At 42.9% G+C, this 17,700-nt stretch overlaps 1 protein-coding gene across 2 annotated transcripts in view; it reads left to right on the top strand.

Annotated features, from left to right (window-relative positions):
• The window catches only part of klf8 (Kruppel-like factor 8), a 70,600-nt gene extending 60,086 nt beyond the window's left edge, over nt 1-10,514 (top strand). For both annotated transcript variants that reach the window (XM_047607556.1, XM_047607555.1), the window contains exons 5-7: nt 447-558; nt 3,270-3,409; nt 4,958-10,514. In XM_047607556.1, coding sequence (XP_047463512.1) covers nt 447-558; nt 3,270-3,409; nt 4,958-5,139 — 434 coding nt within the window. In that variant the 3' untranslated portion in view covers nt 5,140-10,514. The remainder of the gene's footprint in view (nt 1-446; nt 559-3,269; nt 3,410-4,957) is intronic.
• The last annotated feature ends 7,186 nt before the right edge of the window (nt 10,515-17,700 follow it).

Raw genomic sequence — 17,700 nt, 5'->3', positions numbered from 1 at the left:
TGTGAATTCGCAATCATTTTCATTAACATCTGTTCATGTCGTCCCCCCGCTTCGACATTGCGGGAAGCAGGCTGACGTGGAAACAGAAGGTGTTTCTTTTAACGCAGACAGGAGACTGAAACCTGAGGAGAAATATCTGAGAAAGATGTCACAAGTTTGATCCATTAATTCTGCAGCGTAGCAGAGCTCTCCTCAGCGCACACACACACACACACACTGAGCTTGTCTTTGTCTTGATAAGTTGCTGGAATCCAGGCATCGCTGTTAAGAAGTTATTAACCCCCTGCTGCTCTCTTCTGTCTGTTTCCGCCCCTCTTTACCTTCCCTTTTCCTCCTTTTCTGTCCCTTCCACCCTCTTTGTTCATCAATCTCTATTGCTTCTACCAATTTGTGCCCCTCCATTCGCTCTTGCCGTCCGTCCTACTTATGTCCTTTCCTCTCTGCAGTTCGCATCAAACCAGGCTCAACGTCTCCGGTGGAGTATCAGAGTGACAGCGACGCAGAGAGCGGCACGGAGTCCGGATCGGCCTCCCTCAGCGTTCAGAGCCTCGACGCAGGGTGGGTCCATGCCACAAACCACCTACGGTCAAAACAACGCAACTGTTAACCACACCCGTGGGGGTTTGTCTAGCATAAGTAAAAACCCAGGACTGAAAATGACAGAAACTGGTCAGAAAGTTGCATTACGTGAAGGTATAATACCACATCAAGGTGAAGCATTAGCAGCTGCTGCAGTGCTCGGTCTGTGTGCTCAGAAGGTTTTCAAACTAATTTGCACGTCACCTATGTTTTTGAAGCGATCAGAGCCCAACTACATCAAGTCTTCCAGCTTGAATAGCCATGCAACTCAGGGGTGCCAGATCATTTTAAGCACCAGTTTAAAATGATGTACATACAATGGCACACCTTTCATACCTGGCACAATGCAAACCAGTACATTTATGCTCACTTTCCTTACTAAGTGCAATGAGTCGGCCAAGGTTGCATAGTCCAGTACTCATCATTTTTATCGACCTTCTTTAGTCAATATAAATTGGAAAGCTAACTGCTTAGCTCACTCGTTAGCTTGTGCGTTTGACCGTTCATGCGTGGGAAGGTCTCAGACTAGCCGTCATTGCATATTACATCGACAAAGTGTTAAATGCCATAGTGAGGATAGACGACGGCGCACAATCTACTTGCACCACCATCGCTATCTACTGGTAGATTGTGATCAACGTATTGGGCATCCCTGATGTAACTTTTTAGTCTCAACTCCTGCAATCGAAGCGTCTCCAGAATTACTGTTTCTATTAGTAGCAAGAGCATTAGCACGACCAATTTTTATCAGTATTAACACCGCCTAGTTTGAAATAGGAACTGTACAGGGTAAGGTTTGATCTGCCCATCCATCCACCCTTAACTTCTCCCTGTCTGGTCACCTTACGTCCTCGTTTGCTGCCATTAAAATGCATAAATCCGCTAGAGCATGCTGCCACATTTCTAATTAAACATTACTATGAGTTGTGACATGATCACTGAAGTCACAGGACACATGTGCATGAAACATTCAAGAAAACAGCCTTGAAGTTTGAGTTGTCACCTCCTCGACGGGAGATGTGAGACGACGGGAATATTTACCTGAAATACTCTTGTGCAGACTGTGGGTTGGATATGAGTTGGGATAGTTAGCCTTGTTGCCCTAGAGGGCAGACTTAGTACTGCAGAAGAAAAAATAAATAAATCATACGGCCAAGAAAGCAGACCTATTCACGTATCTGTAAAGTGTCAACAGGACGAACAGTGAAAAACGGTTTGCGATGGCAGCCGGCTGTAGAGTCCAGAACTCAAGTAAGCAGGGCCTCGAAGATAGACACTAGCGCGCTGCTATGCTTATGGGAAATTTGGTCTCTGTTTGGGCCACCTCCCTCGCCTGCAGGCTCCTGACTAATTACATTACTGCAGTGCTGCCATGACTGGATGCTTATATAACCTTATATAACTCTCCGTACAGCAGAAGACACTGGAGACGCCCAGACTGTAGCCCATTAAAGACAAGTGTGTGTTTTTGTGTACACACGATGAGCGCACGCTTCATAAATGGTGACATTTGGTGTTCTCAAAGAAATCACGGACACTTGGAAATACTTGTAAAGTTGAGGTTCTTGTGCCTTTGAGGACTCCCCTAAAAGTGGAGCACTAGTGTGTGTCCATTTTGTACGTCAGGATGGAGCTATTGCCACACCCAGTGGGCACGGCTGTCTGACTGTAACTGAAATTCAGGGTGTGGACATCGACGGTTAGTTCTGTAATCTGTGTGACGCAAAAAGAGAGGACAAATTGTTTAATAGAAATAAAGTGAGCAAGTGTGGTTGTGGTATTTATGTCTCTGTGAGGAAGATTATACTTGTGAGTGTGTGTGCGTTCTTGTACAGCTATCTTTCTGAGGACCACTTTAATTTTTGAGTTGAGTGAGGACATTTAGGCACAGTGAGGACATTTTTGGTTAAGATTTAGGGTAAAGGTTAAAATAAGGTTGTAGATAGGGCCAGGGCTGGACCCTTAGTTGAGATTATTATTAAAGTAAGGGGCTAGGGAAGGCATTGTGTGAATGAATGTCCTCACAATAGCCACACAAACGGCTGTATGTGTATCTGTGTGTTCCTGGGCTGGGCTGTCCCCGAACTGGGGTGTAAACAACGTTACGTAATGCATTTTGCTGTCACACCTCCCTGTGAAACGGATTGGGAGATCAATGTTTTTTTTCCCTCCCCCAATCAGCTTTATTTACATCGTGATTATCAAATTATTATTAAGGAAAAATAAGAGATTAGCTTGAATGTGAAAGCGCACCTCGGAAATTAGGGAAATAAGGAACGAGAGAGGGAGAGTGAAGCGGATAGCGAAGCTGAAATGGAAGCTGTTGTGCAGCTGTGTTTGAACATGGTGTGAGTGTTTGACGCCCCCTGGTGGCTGGATGTCGCTGTCAAATTCACACGAGCCTGATGAACCATAAAACAAGGCATCAAGTTCACATTTTAGGGTGTTCATCAGTGATCATAATAAGAATTTCCCTTATTGATCCCACATTGCAAAATTAATTCTCTGGATTTGACACATCCATTCATTCACACATTAGTGGGTGGAACCAGATGAGTGGGCAGGCATGTTTGCGGCGCAGTTTTGGGTGTTAGGAGCTCGGCCGTGGACACACATCTGTCCCAAAGCTGCTTCTCTAAGCACTACCACCATGGTTCACCATCACTGACTCCTTCCTCTTTCCTCCTCAGGTCGGTCATGGACTTGGAGCCCGTTGATCCAGACTCACCGGACATCAAGAGGCGGCGGATCCACATGTGCGACTATGAAGGTTGTAAAAAGGTTTACACCAAGAGTTCCCACCTCAAAGCCCACAGACGGATACACACAGGTGAGACCAGAGCTTCCCACACATAAATATATTGCAATACAGATGCAGCCTTTTATGCAGGTTTCAGATGTGAGTGAAAAATGCTTAGTTACTGGAGAAGGGCCTTCTTTATCAATATTAATCCAATAAAGTTATAGAATAATCACAGTTTTGGTTTGAAGCAGAAGATGAACGTCCATTTTGGGGTTATATATTTCTGGCCTGTCCATCCGCCCTGACCTTCCTGTATGGGAGGGTCTGTAACTCGTTCACCTTCTTCATTTACTGCCATGGAAATTGCTAAATTTACTAGAGGGCAGTGTTACACAACATCATCGTGATCCCTAAAGTCACAGTTTATGTGCAAGAATGAAAGAATAAATAAGAAGTGAAACATTATTATTAACAGATTGATTGGTTTTGCATATTTTTAACTATTCTGATTGTAACCTTAGGTGGCTCAGCATTTATTTGAAGACTACAGTTCACGACAAACATAACAGTTGCTTTAACTAAACTAAACTAATGCATCATTGATGAATAGATTTTCAAACATCTGCAGCTGAGCTTATGTATCAGCTCAGGTGATGCGGCCTTTTCAGAATAATTGTCCAAACTACAAAAGGTGATTATTATTTTTTTTATTAGTAGTAGTAGTTAAATGAACTGGGATGGTGCACATTAATCAACATTGATGCGTTAGTCATCAGTGAAAATGAGCCAGACTTAGCACAAATGCTAATTTTCTGTCATAGCCCCAAGGCAGTTACACAACACAGACAGAAAAGACTCTAAAACAACAATCATACAATAGGCAATTACAGAACCAGACACGGATAGACAATGTCAAAACAAACCAAAAAAGACACAGACAGACAATATTATGACAAAACATTTGACCCACAATTAAAAAAAAAAAAACATGTTCCCAGAGAGTATGCATCAGATTAGGAAAACTATTCAGGCTGTGTGAGTACATGTCTGGTTTATTTTTAACCAATGTTTGAGATTTTTTTTATTTTAAGTAACTAGTTGGCGCAGTTTCTCGATGTGTGGTGGTAGCTTGTTCCAGGAATGTGTTCCTCTTACCGATGAGGCCATTTGGGAGGATTTAGTTCTACGCCTCGGCACATTGCAACCACCTCTAGTTAGAGCCCTCGTTCTTCGTTCTTCAGTATTTTTTTCTCTGGATAAATTCATTCAGTGGTGGTGGGGCAAGAACGTTTAAAACTTTGAAGATTAGACAGGCATCCATAAAGATTTGAGAAACAGCCAATGGCCAAAAAAAACATTACTAAGGAGTGCATCTTCATTGGTTTCTTCCAACATTCGACATGTTGCAATGAAAAATCTTTTATGGAAGATGGAAGAGAAACCACCTTGGAGAAATCCTTATAATTGCCTAAGTTATATTTGAAGTTTTATCAAGCACGTTGGTATTTTCATTGATATTGTAACAAGTCAAAAAATGTCTTAGGCAATCATTCATTCCCTTTTTTCCTCCCCACTAAACCGTCCCATCCTGTCTCCTCCCCCTAACTCCTGTCCTTCTCCTCTGCGTCCTCCCAGGAGAGAAGCCCTACCACTGTACCTGGGAAGGCTGCACTTGGCGCTTCGCCCGCTCCGACGAGTTGACCCGACACTTCCGCAAGCACACAGGAATCAAACCTTTCCGCTGCACCGAGTGCGACCGCTCCTTCTCCCGGTCTGACCACCTCTCCCTGCACCGCCGCCGACACGTGATGATGTGAACTCTGATTTCCCCGCCCGCCCCCCTTCATACCAACCTCTTGACCCATTGATTTCTCAAAATCCCTCACAGCATATCTTGTACCAGAGCCCCACTCTTCCCATAAACCTCCGCTACTTTCCTGTAGCGCCCCTTGCAGGATATGAAGCCCAATCCACATATATAAAAAGGACTCTTCCTCCTGCACCTCTTTATCATGAAATCACAGCATAATCGGGGATGTGTCTGCATTTGTGTGCGTGAATGGTGGAAGTGAGGACCTTTGCTGTGTGCGCATTCCTACATCATCATCACCACCACCACCACCACCATCGTCCACCCCGAAACAGTCCTCCCTCTACCGACCGCCGCCTCAATCACACAAGATGTCAGCTCCTCAGAAAGAGGAGGATGAACTGAAGGACATCCAGCAGCAGGGACGTTCATCCATCCGTCACATCACATGTATCCATCCAAAGGAGCGGAGGACGGGGAGGGGACGCAAAGAGGAATGGCGCGCGCACGTGTCGCCGTCGCCGTCGTCTGAAATGAGAAGTGGAAGACGGACGCGTCGCTTCAGCTGCGCTTTCTGTTGTCACAGTAAATTCTGTACATATCCAGCGTTTGGAAAGAGTTGTGTGACTCCCAGATTTTATTTATGGATTTTTGAAAGCAAGATGTTTGCCTCAAAAGAGCCCTTTTCCATCACACGAACATTTCCAAGAACCTTTTCAGGAACTAAAGAATTTTACATTTCTTTCCAAGCCTTATCGTATTGACTAAACATATGGCAAAACTGGCAGTTTATGTTTAATAATGTACTTCAACGTCAAGAGCTTAAATGGAGACCAACCATAATACAAATAAATGACAGTATACTTTGGATAATAATGTAAAATCTGTCTTTACGGGAGAAGTTCCTGCTGTTCACAAATTCTTTAAATTTCCTTATAGCTACTTAAGACTCCATTATACATATATATAAAGAGTATGTTTGTACACTGCTTTTAAATGCTAAATAGTCGGGCTACCTTCATCGTGGAAGGAACTTTAAGTTCCTGGGGATCCTTGGGTTCCGTTTGGAAAAGGGCTTAAAAAGTGACGAAAACTCCGCTGCCACCAATTTGAATGGAGGGTTTGCTGAACCGTGCATATCACCGTGTGAGTCTGTGCGTGTGCTTGCATGCAGTGATTTTTCTTCACAGCAGCTGAAGTGAATTTATAACGCCCTCCTTCACAAACACGTTTGGGGCTAATTTAATCTAATCCGATCATCCTGCACACCCCCATCGGATCTCATGTATAACCCCCCCTCCCACCACCTCCCCCACCCCTTCCCCTGGTACAGGGAGCTACAAGACTGTGAACTTTATAAAGATTCATTTGTGCCCATCGTATCAATCACATTGTTGTGTTCTCCCTTTTTCTGGTTCTTCTTCGATAACAGTATTTGCTTTTTATGCGTCGTTGTTGCTGTTGTTTTTTGAAACAAGGCCTTAGGTCCTGTCCTACATTTTATTTAGTTCTTCTTTGCCAGATTTGGCGCTGTAAACAGAAAGGAAAAAAAAGAAAAATGATTTTAGATCCTTTTGTTGTTTTCTGAGGCTGTGAAAAAAAAAAAAAAGACAGAGGAGAAGCAAATAGATTGAGAACTCAAGCAAAACTCTCGCACAGGGAATGGGGGGAGCTTTTTCCGAGTGTGTGTTCTTAGCGTGTGGTGTTCACGTGTGTGCGCGCGCGCTCGCGCGCGCCTGTGTGTGTGTGTCCGTCCGTCTGTGGACGAGTGTGCATGTTTTGAGACAAAACACATGATCAGAGTTTAAGATTTTTAAGAGTGTGTGTTCCGGGCACTTGTCGTTGTTTTACCTCTTGCCCGTCGAGCCTTAATAACCGAAGTCAATCTGTAAGGGCGAAACCAGAACCACTGACAGAAGACAGTTCGACCGAAGACCGACTGTGAGGGCTCTCCGCTTACTCGGCTACACAATTTCTTTTTTTTACCTGAAAACCATGAAATGAGAGGTGCTATTTGTGGAGAATTTCCATATTTCAATCTTAATTTTATTGCAATTTCACAGAGGAGTTTATGTTTACGGTGAGAAATCTGCCAGATGTGGCCCTAAAACACCACAGATGTGGGCAGATTTAAAGCTGATTTCAAATGAGTTGACATTTTAAAGGTCAGAATCCTGTTATTCACGTCCAAGCAGTTCATTTTGTATTTTTTTAACTGTCCTGATATATCAAACGTAAAAAAAAAAAAGCCATTTGCGCTGGTTTTAATAATGGGATGGAGCAGCGGGGCCGTGGAGCCAACATGGCCGCCACCGGGAGTCACGGTGGCTCGATCGTCTGTCAGTGGTTCTGGGAGAAACCAGGCACTGTGTGGGGCCGTCAGGGTCCGCAGTGTCTCGGGTTTTAAACCATGGGGAATATAAGTGCTCTCCTCACTAGCATTTCTACCAGGGTGGGGGTCAATTCTGTCGAGTCACAAAAAAAATACCAACAGGTGTAAACTCCCTTAATACAAACCCCCCGAATCTAATTAGCACATGCTTCACACGCGTCTTTTTTGGTGCAGAATTGACCCCCCTGACCCTGCGCTCTAACCCACCCTGTCCATGTCTTAAGTGGGCTGTTTTCAGCTCCTGATCTGGGCTGGACTACTTGATTATGCAACAAATAAAGCGGACCTCGCTCCAAGCGCTGTTCTGAACTCAGTAGTAGAGTGTTTAGCTGGTAGTCGCACCCCTGGTAACGCAGCTCGCATACGCGTCGTGACAAGAACCTTAAAGCGGAGGCCGGGCCGCGCTGGTGATCGCAGAGCAAAGTCACCTCTGGAGCTCCTCTGTAGAAACGAGAAAAAGTGAAGCCCATGATCAGAGGGACACGCTTTCATCAGCCCCGACATGTTGCCTCGCTGACTAAAAAAAAAAACGCAGTTGTCGTTCGCCATTTGGAGTCAGTCATTTCAAAATAAGGAAAAAAAAAAGCTAGTAAGTGAGAGCAAAGTGTTCTACATCCGACTTTTCATAATACGATAACTGAGGCGGACGTGGCGGCTTCCTGTGAGCTGTGAGACACCATGGACAGATTGTTGTTTGGTCTGCACGCTGTAAAAACAAAAAAAAAAAAAAAAAAAAAAGAAAATTTAAAATAAAAGCCCAGTCCTAGCCGAGTGACTGAATTTGGTCCAGAACCGCCTGGGTCCAGTCCACAAACTGTCCCATCACGAGAAACATTTCAGCTAAATTCAGTCCCTCGCTTGGAGGGATTTTTATTTATTCTTCTTCTTTTTTCTTTTTTTTTTCTTTTTTTTGCAGTGCAGAACAATGCAATGTTCCCATTTCCCTTAACATCCCCCCTCTCTGCTTCAAGTAAAAAAAAAAAAGAAAAAGAAGTTACTAAGCACATCTTTCTAGAAGAGTATATGCATTTGATTGCAATTTTCTTTCTTTTGTAAACTGTTGATAAAGACATTAAGGACAATGACAAATAATTAAGAGAAATCCATGTACATAAATGTATATAATCAAAAAGTGCAGAGTTAATGTAACGGGTGAATTTCTATTTTTAACACTGACTAGATAATGTGAAAAAAAATCCTTTTTTTCTTCTTCTTTCTCTGTTGGTTTGATGAAATGTGTTTCATCATGTGCTTTTATTTTTAATTTTTAATTTTTTTTGGGTTTGTTTTCAAATCTAATACATTTGTTACGTAGTTTCTTAAAAAAAAAATGGTCCCACTTGTGTTGTGCACACTTGTGTTGCATGAGAGTAGCCTTCTCGTTTTCTTCTAGTGACGTTGGTGAGCATGTCAGTGTGTGTGCGTGTGTGTGTGTGTGTGTGAGACGGTGGGGTGGTGGGTCCCTTTAAAAAAAAAAAAAAAAGAAAGAAAAGAAAGAACGAAAGGAAGACCCCACCCCCGCCATCCCGCCGAGATAAAACACATTAAAAGCGATTAACTAGGGATTCACGTATTGCGACGGAGCCTCCGTGTTGCAGCACTGGACCTGAATTTAAACAGTCACACACAAAGAAGCCAGTCAGTGAAACGTTGTTGGTTTGGGTCAAATTTCTGGTCAGGCGAGGACACGGGAGACGACTCACAGCTGCTACTAGGAAACCAGCTCAGTTTGAAAGAAACTAGTCCCAAAATGAAATGATGAGACAACTAAAAGCTATTTTCTCCTGTTTAAAAAAAAAAAAAAAAATGGATGACGGACAAAACATTCAAGTCATCACTCACTCAGGTGCTACATTGAATGCTTTTTAGCGTATTTAAGGCGGATTAAATGAACTCCTGTGATAAACGAAAACATATTTGTCGACTTTCAGCATCGGCTAAAGCTGAAAGCCCTGTTTCGTTAAGTCTCTCTGAGGAAAACAAAGAATTAATCACCGAAGCCAACCGAAATGAAGGAAACTTGGAGCTCAGCTCTCCGCTGATTTGTTAATTCCTCCGGTTCCTGCCTCCACATCAGTGCAGTGGAGGAAACGGCCTTTTCTGTTTATTCTTGACAATCCAAGAACAGTCAAGCGAGACGTAACCCGAGATCCTCCGAGGAACGTCCAGTTACCTCTGTTCAAAGACGGATCATTCATTTGTTAAGGAACTATTTCCGAGATAATTTTGAGAATCGCCTCAAATATATTTAGCTACAGAGACAGATTAATATAAAAAAGCTACAGCAGGTCGGTGAGAAAACAAGTGTCCAGTTTACTCTACCCCACAGAGCACATGTCAAATTGAGAAATTGTATCGGCCCAACATTTTTTTTTTTGTTTGTTTTTTACAAGCACATTCACATTCAGCCCAGTCGGTTTATTTATAGAGACGCGCGCTAAAGCCTCCAGAGTCACGCCGAGGACGGCCGGGAGAGACTGACGCATGTGTACGTGTTTTTTTCTTTTTCTTTTCCTCCTTTTTGCTTGTTTTCATCAGTATTCCTCGAAATCTTCTGTTCAAAGCAGGAATCTGTAAAAAAAAATTAAATAAATAACAACAACCTGTCCCCGCTGAGACCTTCACGGGGACAGAGTTCAAGTCTGAGGTCCGTGTCCGTCTGCGTGCGAGTGCCTCGACTCACCACTTCAAATCTGAGACTTTAGGTATTTTCTCTTGAATGCAGTAACTTATGGGCCAGTACTATATTTACTCAGTGCAATGCAGTTATCATTATAATAATACAATTATTAATAATATTTTCTTTTTTTTTTTCCTTTTTTTTTGTATTTGTACAGAACAAATGTGTAAAGATCAGTGAGGAAAACGTGAGCTTTTTGATACTGTGACTCATGGTGTTTAAAAGTCAGTTTCTCCCTGTACAGTTGTGATTATTTTCCCCCCTCCCCTCCTTCTTTTATAGAATAAAAAATGTTTTTGGTGCAATTTAATGCCTGCTGTCTCCGTGTCATTTCTTAGTTTTGATTTTTTTTTTTTTTTTTTTTTTCGAAAGTTATTTATTTTAAGAGTTCCAAATATAAAACTCAGCATGTGAATGGCTTCAGTATGAAATGTTGAAAACCCTCAAACTATTTCCCCTCCTTATCAGGCACAAAATGCACAAACTATTCACTGCTTTGGATGTATTTCTTTATATTTTATAGGGTGGCCCGACGTCCTCTTTTTCCCGGACATGTCCTCTTTTTGAGACCAATCTTTGAAACTATTTCAAACTTGTTTTTTCTGCTTTTTCTATTTTGTCCTACTACAGTTTGCGTTTGCAAATTTGCATTTCTCTCAAATCTGGTTAACTTTTATAAATGGAATCAATAAAATTTAGAATTCCAGGTAATAATTTGCTAAAATTAATTCTTTGCAGTCAAGGAGAAAACTGACTTCTACAAAGCGTGGACAAATAATTAAAGATATACAATGTCAAACAGGGGATTGAGTTGGTATTCACCCCTTTTAACACCAAATGTGCTTGTAGTCTCTCAATCACCTGAGTGCAGTGATCTTGTCTCAACTGGCTGGAGTATAGAGACGGCCGTGTCTGAAGGTGCAGTCACTGGTTCAGTTTTCCTCACAACAACAACAACAGCGTTCACTTTTTAGCCTTAGAAGTCAGATGGTTTGAAATGAAGCTATGTACGTCAAATGATAAAAGTAGTTCTTCGGTTCTAGTGGACGGGTTTAAGAGGATTTCGTCCCCAGCGATCAGTTTGTGCGGTGATGAATGTACAGACTTGCATATTGTGGAAATAAAACGAGCCAAGACGACGACCGAGAACCTTCACAGACGCCTATGTACAAAGGGGAGATTCAAATGTAAATGTGCATCGAACAAATCTGCAGAAATGCAGCATGACATGAAGGTTCAAGGTTGACTTCGTGGTAAGCGTTTCTAACAGAACTAACGGACTATGCAGCGTGTGGAACTGTTGGTGTATTTATGGTGTTCGGAGCACTAAACATTATTTGGACATTGCTGTTGATATTTGAAATGTCATTATTATATTTGTGGGGCTTCTGTGCAGGATCCTGCTTGTGGTGCTCCTATTTTGACAAACTACAACAGAGAACTACAACACGAAGACGCCACAATCTACAAAAAAAGGCTACAACAATCCCCTATACGTGAGTTACGGAAGAGGGTTAGTGCCACTGAAAAGCAAATAGTAGTTAGAGCAAATAATATTTTTTTTTATTTTTTTATTTATTTATTTTTAGTTGACTGACTTTATCTCATATATCAAATATTCTGACTTTGATCTCAGAATTCTGTGATTAAAGTCAGAATTCTTCATTGTGAGACGCAGACAGAGTGACGCAGACGAACGTAAGCTCCTCGTGCATTCGCTAGCTAAAGTACGTTTGCTAGCTAAAGTATGTTTGCTAGCTAAAGTATGTTTGCTAGCTAAATGCTACGGAACTCCAAAAAAAGAAAAAGCATTTTTTTTCAGTGGCGCTAATCCTCTTCCGCAGTCAATACATAAACAGATGTTTGCTTCTTTTGTTTGTGTTTTTTTTCTTTTTTTGTATTTAAAAGTTAATTTTTTTAAAGCCAGGAATAAAAATACATTAAACCATCCATTTTAAATGCAACAACAGGGTAAACCTCCAGCCATCTACAAACAATGAGTGAATGAATGAACGCTCCCGGCTTCTATCCCAGATGTCACTGGGCGAGAGACGGGGTAAACCCTGGACAGGTCTCCAGTCTACGGACAACAAAGAGACAGACGACCATTCACACTCACACTCACACCTACAGCCAATTTAGAATCACCAGTGAACCTAGCGAGCATTTCTTTGGATGGAGGGAGGAAGTCACCTCTTTTGTGAGGAATAGGCTAAAATCCCTCCAGTCATCACTAAATGGCACTTGCAATTCGAGGTGTCTACCACTAGAGGGCACCATCTAACAGTGAATTGGACCAACTCAGGTAGAAGAATCATTTACTACATGAGCACGGGTATAAAAGTGTATATAAAAGTAACTGAACTTACGCAGATGTCATCATTAACGCGCAGCTCAAACAAAACGAGAACACAGAGCTCAAACTAGGTCAATAAATAAAAAGGTTACAACATACAGTGCACGACCCAAGCAATAAAACCCTGTTATTGTCTGTGTGTGCGTGTGTGTTGGTTTTGAATTAAACTCTGTTTCCGTCTTTCTCCGTCCGTTTACCCTAAATGGGTTTATTGGCCTCATGGAGTCATGATCTGGGCAATCATTAACGCACAGAGACAAGTCGCTGGATTCATACAGATGGAGAGTGAGGCAGACACACATCATATAAACGCAATAAAAAGACCAAAACGGGCTTTGTGATTTGTCGGCCTTGCGCGCCGATATCAGGTAACGAAATCCAGTTCACTGATATCGTAGCTGCCTGGTTCCATGCGGTCGCAAAACCCGTCTGGATAGTTTGGAAAAAGGGTTTTTTAATGAGATTAAATTCATGTGTGTTATTTTTTTTTTTTTTTGAATTTGTTGGGGGAATGTTGGGGAAAGAAATCTCCTGTTACATCTCTGTCATTTTCATCTGATTCTGAGCTGCGCACCGGGCGAAGGCACTTTATCAAAAAGCCGCCTCTGTCAACAGTTGAGTTGGGATCTCTGATCAGAGTTGTTTTAGTCAAGTTGAAGAAATGTCGTCCGTGTAACTGTAGCGTGACGTGTTCAACAAGCCGTCACACCCCTTCAACATACTAGACGTCATGGTGTCCGCGGCGGCTCATCCTATACAACATTTTCTTGGATTTGTTCCCACAATCCAGACACCAAGAGGATAATTTAACACTAACGCCAATTTACAAAAGGGTGTTTCTGTTTAAAGTTACATTCCAGCTGGCTGTCTGATACGTACGTACCCTATACATACATGTTTTCATTTGCCAGAGGGCAATTTACTTTATTTATAAAAATACCGAGATGGTTGATGATTGTGTTTCTCGGAGGCCCCCGCTTCTGACAGCAGAGAGGTGTCGGACCGTGCAGCCAAATCACAAAAGGTGTTGAAAGACACGTCGACCATCAGTACGTTGCGAGGCACTTCTGCGCCGCAGACAGGTTGTTTTAACATCATAATACTTTGTGGTTTATGGCGGATCTTGTCAAAGCAGCTCCTTCGCAGAGCCAAGTGAACAATTCAGCTGATCCCTGCGTGTCTCAGTGACAAGTCACGGTCTGCAGGCGTAGCGGGTTGTTTTGACAGATCCGTTGGCTGGTTTCCCTTTTCCTGCCTTCTCACATGTCAGCTGGGCACGGCACGGCGTGCATCTTTTGTCTGCAACCTTAATGTAAATGTAAGCGGTTGAAGCGACGCCTACACGCGGTGACACCAGTCCAGGCCACGTTGACGAATGTGCGGGCAGGTTCACGTGGCGTTTTTTTTTTTTTTTTTTTCAGTAATCAAAAGGATGTTCACCTCGAATGCACCTGGACTCAGGCAGCTTCGACGCTAATCCAGACGAGCGTCTGCTGCGTTTTTAAGCTGTCAACGGGGCTCTGCACACGTTCCCAAAAAAAAACCCTAAATACAACGCTTGCAGATGTTTGTTTGAGGTTATGGAAGGACTTTCACCCCAAGCATGTGAAGTGATGTTTTTAGGCTTCCTTGTTCATGAACGCACTTCCTGAATGGTTTGATCTCAGACGCCCTGGCAGTGTTTCACTTTTCTTTTCTTTTTTCGGTTTTGCTGTATCTTAAAGTCTGAAAATAAAACATGTAGCTGGGAAAACTAATTAGCACCATTAGACTCTTTTTTATTTTTTTTAAATAAATAAAACCTTTTGGAAATTATTGGAAAATTGTTGTGGATTTACAGGAAAATTACAGAAAATATGTAAGAATGTCAACAGAAGAATGGATTTCTTAAGAACAAAGACAAAAAAAAAAAAAAAACTTGGAGTAGAAGCTGCTCTTGTGTTGGTGGGACCTGAAGGGGGTGAGCTTAATCAAGTGAGTTGACCAAAGCAATCAGAGAAGCAACAGGAAGCAGCAGGTGATCTGCGTTGCCTCTGGTGGCCCTTGACTCCCCCCTGCAGCTGAGAGAGCAGCGTTTGGGTGAAACTGGCCAGACTTGTCTCTGTCCAGCCCGAGTCTGTGTCTCATTTTCTCCCACAGAAGTCACCCTGCCTTTCACATCATGTGATGTCCCGCAACCTGAGGCAGGCCACCGTACATCTGATAAACGCGAGGAGTCATCACTTCCACTGGATTTTGTGCCCTTGCGCAGTCATGCGGACGCTTTGACTCAGTGATCACAGTTTAGGACGCAAAAGAAAAACACTGAACAGCTGGTTTATTGATTAAAAACAGATGCAGCGCCGGCCGCTGCACCCCCAATGCCCGGATGCATTCACGCAGGTCAAAGACAAACTGATCCCTGCGTGATCCCTGCGCATATTGTGATACTCAATGTCGCAGTTCATTTCGCAATCTCGTGTTAATGAAAAACTCGTCAAACTCGAATTGCACAGAATATCAGGAATATCTTTAAGTTTTCAGTGGAAATGCAACGGCTGCTGCTTGAAATGCGGCGCCTCCAGCGCTGCCTGTCAGTGCGTCCATAACTTTCTATTTGAAGATCACATTCTTCAGAAATTCTGCACTGAAGCTGCAAAAGTGCATACTTTAACTTTAGGGCTGCCCTAGTTTTAGTGCAAAGAAGTGCATTATGAAAAATGTTTACATTTAATTAACTATCCCATCCCACAATATATGAACAAATTGAAATGTGTTGTGTGTGGCACATTGCTGCCATCTGCAGATTGGGTCCTGGTCTCAGTGTTGTGTTACGTCCACAACTCTTGTGGAGCCTTGTGGAAAAAAATATTGAAATATTAAAGTCAATATCTTCTATGTCAATTGTGCACTTTGCAGATTTATAACCCTGGACCACATTGGACTCTCTGCTGGGCCGGTTTTGGCCCCGCTGGCCCTATGTTTGACACCCCGTGCTATAACCTCTAAAGACGACAGCGCTGGATGAACTGAAGTGCTTTTTTCATCATCATTCATATTTATATCCAAGACCTCCACTGACCAGCTGCACAAACCAAAGCAAAGCCCCAGTGTTGTTTGTTGCTCCTCGGAGAGCACTGCAGGCAGCTCTGCAGAATCGCCTGGACAAGTTTTAACAGGAGTTTTACTGCTGCGGCTGTGGAATGAAGCCATGAGTTTAGCAGCGAGCTTCACCAGGGCCCCCAGGTGAATGTTCAGCAGCGCGGAGCCAAAGAAAATGTACCTGAGCAGCAAATGGAAAAGCCACCGATTGTAGATAAACAGGTGAGTCATCTGGGTACCTGCAGGGAACAACCTGCAGCAATGCTGTTACAGCTTCAGTCCCTGACGACGGGGACATGCTAACGGGCATGTTAAAAATATGAAGAAACTGATCGACCCAGTAGTGGTTTGGTAATATGCTGCTAACCGAGAAGCCGCTCTATGGTTTCGTGTTTATTATAATGTTTTGTTGTAATGGAGACCGTTTCCAGTGGTGCTGGACCTGAGTCACACATTTCTTTTTCTCCGTGCGTCAACATGTTCAGAAAGGACCCTGAAGCTCAAATTTAGCAATTTCACTAAAACTAAAATAAAAAGAAATTCTAACTTTTAACTTTCTATGGCCATTGATCGTTGGGATCCATCCTCTGGTGACCATGGATGTCAAAATCTCATGGCGGCTGGATTGTGGATGGATTTGGTTGGAAGTGTTCAAGATTCAAGATTGAAGATCACTTTATTGATCCCCACAGGGAAATAGTTTTGTCTAAGAGTCACGTGATAAGAAATAACATATGAACCAGACGTAGACATAAGAATGAGATATGCGAGCATGTATATACAGATGTGAGATACACTGACTGTATTTACTATGGACAAACCCATTGTGACGTCACCCACTGGATTCTGGAACCTCAAAAATGAAGCCCAAAGTGGGCGGAGCCTGCAGGGGGTCGCCATGTTGGGTGACCTTTACTCTCCCCACACTCACATATTCCAAATATGGACACGAGGAGGTCGTGTCTCTCTGCTCTCTCTCCAGCTCAGGCTACAATCGGTCACTCAAAGCAGCAGCAGCGCCCTACATTATGCTGAATTTTGAGCCTCAATGAAAAAAAATAAACGAATGAGTTAGAAAAAAAATTCACAAACTGAGGTTCTGAGATTCATCCCAAACTGCGGATCTCTTATCATCTCATCGTTGCGTGTTATATTCAAAAGTACTGGCTTGCCTGGAGCACACGACGCCTCAGTCACTGCTGTGTTTTTATTAACAGATCCACTCTTGGCATGATTGCTGCGTATTTATCTTCTTTAAGCCTGAAATGTGGCAAACACGGTCCCCTGAGCATTTCTATGTTACGCAACTCTGGGATTTTATGTTGCCCTGTTAAGTTTGCTCTTTTTTTGAAACTGTGCCGCTGCCACACTTGGCCAGGTCTTGTAAAATAGATATTCGATGTTAATGGGGCAAATCTGGTTAAACAACAAAAAAAACAAAATGAAGGATAATGATTAGTTTGCGGAGCCAGCGTCTGATGGAGAAACTCCACACTGAGTCTCCTCCACTGTGATCACTGAGCAGGGACAAGCCTGATGGAGCACATCCGTCCTCTCCCTCAATCCCATCATTCATTCCTCGTCTGCATCTCTTTCCATTCAACTTTTTAACTGACTTTTTTGTTACATGGCCTTTGCTTGCTTTCTCAAATATTTTAAACTAATTCGGAGTACCGCAACCGTCACAAAGTTAAGGTTAACTGCAGGACTGTTGCTGTTTGTTAGAATTTCACCGCTGTGCCTAATGAACTGGCAAGCGAATGTTTAGCATTAGTAACTCTCCTTGAAAACTGAGACCCGTGTTGCGGCAGATCTCATTGAGAGAATGAAGAGCGCCGGCACGTTGCACACACATGCAGAGTACATCGAGGGCGTTGTCCCAGATGATGAGGCAAATCTCCGAGGCTCCTGACTCAAAGCATCTTGGCACAAACATAATAATTACTTTCCCTGCCAGCAAAACACAGAAGCAACTTCACCCTCCCTGCATTTATATCATCATAATCAGTCTGATTCTTCCTGCTTAATTGTCAGGGTTGTTTTGTGTCACGGAGCCCCG

Source organism: Mugil cephalus, chromosome 15 (assembly GCF_022458985.1).
Source record: "Mugil cephalus isolate CIBA_MC_2020 chromosome 15, CIBA_Mcephalus_1.1, whole genome shotgun sequence".
NCBI classification, from domain to species: domain Eukaryota; kingdom Metazoa; phylum Chordata; class Actinopteri; order Mugiliformes; family Mugilidae; genus Mugil; species Mugil cephalus.
The sequence above is the reverse complement of the archived record's forward strand: the minus strand, read 5'-3'. Positions and strand labels throughout refer to the sequence as shown.